The sequence below is a fragment of the Trachymyrmex septentrionalis genome, unplaced genomic scaffold (genome assembly GCF_001594115.1).
Source record: "Trachymyrmex septentrionalis isolate Tsep2-gDNA-1 unplaced genomic scaffold, Tsep1.0 scaffold16, whole genome shotgun sequence".
Classification (NCBI taxonomy): Eukaryota; Metazoa; Arthropoda; class Insecta; order Hymenoptera; family Formicidae; genus Trachymyrmex; species Trachymyrmex septentrionalis.
Genome location: NW_017304758.1, coordinates 4,715,622 through 4,720,471, shown reverse-complemented (window position 1 = coordinate 4,720,471; position 4,850 = coordinate 4,715,622). Strand labels below are relative to the sequence as shown.

Below are 4,850 nucleotides of genomic sequence, written 5' to 3'. Positions count from 1 at the left end.
ATCTTTAAAATTTACCCTAAAAATATAATAGTGTGGTACAATACAATATTTTAAAGATTTTTTTCCCATGCAGTTTAGTAAAATTAATCAAACTTATTTTATTGTAATTTTATTAATGAATGAGAGAGATTTTAATTCCTCGAAATACAATGTTGTCCCACGACTATTATATTTTCAGTAAACTCTTAGGAAAAATTTCTCTCCGTGTAGTAACATGCATGTGTGCATGCATGCATGGCATGCTTATCATTCAAGAAATCGAGCATCGTGTGATTCTATCTTTAGAATAGATTAGGAGTGCAGTTCTATTTTTATTTTATTTTTTGTATTTTCGTTTATCAGTTTGTAATGCAAAAATGTGTCTGGAATGCCATTACGTTGTGGCTGCATTTGTATAATAACTTTGAGGAGAAGCAGTAGAATACTAATAAATCATCTCATACCATAATACTAATAAGTTTTTATCTACTTACTCGTTTAAAAAAAGTTATTTACCTAAAATCGCAGCAAAATGTGCTCATTCCTGAATACGCAATGGAAATTATTTGGTCTTTTTCGCAGCTGGTTTCAAGACGTATTCACGACTTGAATCAAATTTTGTTGTTGCTTTGACTTATATTGACTTTCTTTAGCTAATTCTTTTAATTAGTTGTACAGGTAAAACGTTTTTTTAATTTGCAGCAGTACTTACGTTACAATGGCGTACGTACAATCGCTGATACTTCACGAATTCGAAATTTCTCATTTACGTATTTGTTCGTACAAGATGTACTTCATATTGCCCGATTACACACGTAAAAGTTATTAGTGACAGAAGAGATTAACGTGAAAAAAAAATATTTTCCTTTCGTCATATAATCGAATTAGAAATACGTGTAATAAGCTCTTTTAAAAAGCATACAGAGCAATAGTAAAGTAAGAATAGCCAAGAACACGCAACTTATCAATTAGATTTCGCTGAGGTAGAGCAGAGGTTCGGAGTGACTATACGAATGGACGGATGAACTGGGACAAGTGGAAGAGGGGCAAATATTAAAACAAAAACTTGGTTTGAGAAATTTATTGATAATTTTTATGGATTCGACAAAAACATCATCAAATTTTGAATATTTATTATGTCCTTTTAATAATTATTTATTTGTAGGAAGGCCACAATAAAACCACCTTCGTTTCTCTCCACGCTCGTCGCTTTATCTAGCACCTGTATTTCTTTTACATTAATCGAAACCCGGCTTGCCACTTGCCCCAGTCTACTCCGCTTAAGTTGATTTAGTGGAGTTTTTGCAAACGAGCTTCGCGTAACACCGCCGACTCGTCTCGAATAAATGCAGAGAGTGAGGAAAAAAGCGATGTACAGATGAGGGGAGCGAGAGAAAGAAAAAAGGGGAAATAGAATGAAAAGAAGGCAGAAAGAGGACAGAGAGTCACTTACGGAAACTTATGACAAAAATTCGATCACTCGCACTACGCTGGATCGGTACGTTGAAGGCTGCTTCGTATAAAGTATCTGAATGCAATATAATTAACTCTGACAATGAAATAATATATGTGCACTCCATTAAATGATAACAAAGTCATTTTTCACCATTTAATCGTTTAAAATATTCATATGCTTTTGCGCTTGACTTTGCCAATTTCACGAATAGCAGCTCTTAGTATCCACTAATCTAGTGTAATGCAAGGTTAACAAGATAATATCTTTTTAAAGAACAAAACATTAATGTTTTGTCCAAATATATTTTTAATGCTTCGCACACGCTTTAAAGTATTACAAAGCAGTATTACAAAAAAAAAAAAAGATAACAAAAACATGTTCAAAACATGTTAAAAACGTCTATTAAGTGTGTTTGAAATAACTTGAAACATGTTTTAGCAACCCTGGTGTAATGCAAGTTACCGAATTCGCTGTAAGTCCGCGGAAATCGCTCGAGAAAAATTCACCCTCGCAGTTTCTCGTGTCGTGACGGAAGAGAGGGAAAGGAAGAGAAACGGAAAAGGAGTAGAGAGGGAGTAGAGGCGAAAAAGGAGAAAAAGACGGAAGCCGGGGAGGGAACGTCGACGTAAATAAAGGCGGCCGAATCTCGTTTCGACGAACCGCTATTTTGCTCGCGAAGGGTCGGGAGGGGGGAGGAGTATGCTGCAACCAGCGGCATTCATAAAGAAGCTACTTGAAGGCTGTCTGTTCTAAATTCGAGACGATGACAGACAGACGGACAGACAGAGACTTCGCGCGCGACTCGACTTCGGAATTTCGCTCCGGAACGTCTGTTGCGCCACTACAACATCGCTGCGCAAAAGTCGGCACTAAATCAGGAACGCGGAGTGACCCGTTGTCTCTACGCGGGCTCCCCGCGAGCCGCTGGTCCACGTGACACAGTGATCGCGATCAAAACGCACTTGGGCTTGGGGGAATCGCGTATCGCACGCGAGCAAGTGCACGTTAAGCGAATTGTATGACAAATTTAACTTTTCTTAAATTTCCATTTGTCAGCACAACCAGATCCCTCCAACACCTGAGTCTTCCAACCGTCAGGTGCTGCGAGCGGCTCTAAATTATTCTGGGCGCAGCTTTACTTTGAGAAGTCTTATTTACAATTAAATTTATCCCCCCTCCGAGCAGACGGCTCGTACGCAAGTAGCCCGAAACATGTCAACAGTTTGAATTTACGAGATTAGGATTCGAATAAAACAGCCCCGTGTGATTATTGATAGAATATAAATTAATCTACGCAACAGGTTCTGTGGTTGGCTCTTCGATACCCTTGTCATTTTTATATAATTTAAAATTTATTCATTTTTTTGTTATTATTATATTCAGTCTCGTTTCTTGTTCTCCCGAGTTTTAGTTATTCACGAGGAAACTATCTCGGCTTTCGTTCTCTGTAGCCTACGTCGATGAAAACAAAGAGAGTCCCGCGAATTCGGAAGTGGCTCCAGAGAATCCACGCGGCATCAGTGCGCGCGCGCGCGCGCGCGCGAGATGCAACAGACGACAGAGGATTCGAGACACGAGGAGGGGAGAAGGAGGAGGAGGAGAAAGAGAAGAAGAGAGATAGAAGAGACGGAAAGAAAGAAAGAGGGAAACGAGAAACATGAGAGAGAGAAAGACGATGTGAGAGCGAAGTTAGGAAAGAGAAAGGAGAAGGGAAGGGAGAAGAGGGGTTGGCAAGCGGCACATTAGCGACAACAAAGACTTGAAGAGCGAGTCATTGAGGTTACCTGCGACATCATTGACGGGTACATCGGCAATCAGACAATCTCTCTGTCGCGACTGTTGTTGTTGTTGTTGTTGATGTACTTGATGCAGGTTGCCTTGTTGTTGAGATCCCAAGGGCAGACTACCGGCGCTCGTAGCGGTACTCTCTGTCAGGATCACCGTTGGCACCGCGGCGGCGGCGACGGCGGCGACGGCAGCAGCGGTGGCGGCGGCGGTTGCGGCTGCGGTAGCGGAGGAGGAGGACGAAGACGACGTGGATGATTCCGCGAGGGAACCCGCCGTCGTCACGATGCCGGCATTGTTGTCGAAGACTGTCGCGGGGCTCTCACCCTCGCCCTCCCCTGTCCTCGCAGCCATTCCGGGCCTCGCGCGTCCCGGCGGTTAGACGGACAGATAGACAAACGGACAGGCAGGATTCCCTCCACTTCTCTTGCACGTTGTTCCCGTGAGCGCACGCACTTCTCCTAGGAAGAACACCTACACTCTTTTACGTACCTACTCCCTTTTGCGCTCTCTCTCTCTCTCTCTCTCTCTCTCTCTCTCTCTCTCTCTCTCTCTCTCTTCGCGGTAACGTGCACTCCGTTCCCTCTTTTTTCCACACTCACTCTCTCTCCCTCTCTCTTTCTATCTTTTACTCTTTTCCGCCCTCCCTCCCGCCGACGTCTCGTACACTCGCTTTCGCTCTCGTACGCTCTCCTATCATACTCTCTCACTCTCACGTCTCTGCCACTCTTCTCCGTCACTCTCGCGCACGCTCACGAGTTCTCTCTCTCTCTCTCTCTCTCCCCTCTCACTCTATCTCCTTTCACGAGTACACACTGGTCAGAGCGCAGTGTCCGAGACGTACCGAACCTGCACCACCGCACCGCTACGGTTCACTCGCTCGCTCGTTCCCGGCCGCTCTCTCTCCCTCTCTCTCTCTATCTTTGTCTACTTATCTACCTATCTCTCTCAGTCACTCTCTCTCTCTCTTTCTTTCTTTCTCTCGTCCGTCTCGTCAGTCGAACGTTGGTATATCACGGGACGGCGGCATCGCAGGTACACGCACACGCTACGTTTTACCGAAGAAAAGAGCGGAGGTATTCGTTAACCTCTCGTTCCCGTCGGCCCGTGAAAAAAAATGGAACGTTAGACAAATGTAGGTCTGTAGGCCACTTCACTTACACTTTGCATCGGCACGGGCACTCCCTAAGTCAAGCGAGCGTCCGGCGCACTGTCGCGCACTGACAGCACGAGATCGAGCCAGGACCGTACCGACCGCACGCCGCCCGCCGTGCATTCGCATTTTTTTTTCTTTTCTTTCTTTCTTTCATCCGCGGATCTTTTTCCCTTCTCCCATTTCTCTTTTTCATCCTCCTAGCGACGAACAGGAAATTCGCCTCCTCTTGCGAACGGATCGACGTCGCGCGGCTCGTAAATCGCAATTCGCGCGACGCGACGGCGGGAAATGAGTTCCTCCGGTCTACAAATGCCTATACAGCATACCGCGCGATCTGAAATTCACGCAGAAATCGCTCCGAAGATCGTCGTTCGGGATAAAGCGCGAGGGTCAGGGTCGTGTGCGTGTGACGATCTTTGCGTGTCGCTCCGATTCGTATCGCCGTTCTATAGTTGGCGTCTCCTCCCCCCCCCC

At 45.0% G+C, this 4,850-nt stretch overlaps 1 protein-coding gene across 1 annotated transcript; it reads right to left on the bottom strand.

Moving 5' to 3' along the window:
* Window positions 1-3,115: 3,115 nt before the first annotated feature.
* LOC108746069 (probable serine/threonine-protein kinase DDB_G0277071) lies at window positions 3,116-4,516 on the bottom strand. Its single transcript, XM_018482593.1, has 2 exons — window positions 3,435-4,516; window positions 3,116-3,398 (listed from the first exon to the last, which is right to left on the bottom strand). The coding sequence occupies exons 1-2, from the start codon at window positions 3,572-3,574 to the stop codon at window positions 3,125-3,127; spliced, it is 414 nt and encodes a 137-aa protein (XP_018338095.1). The 5' UTR covers window positions 3,575-4,516; the 3' UTR covers window positions 3,116-3,124.
* Window positions 4,517-4,850: the final 334 nt, after the last annotated feature.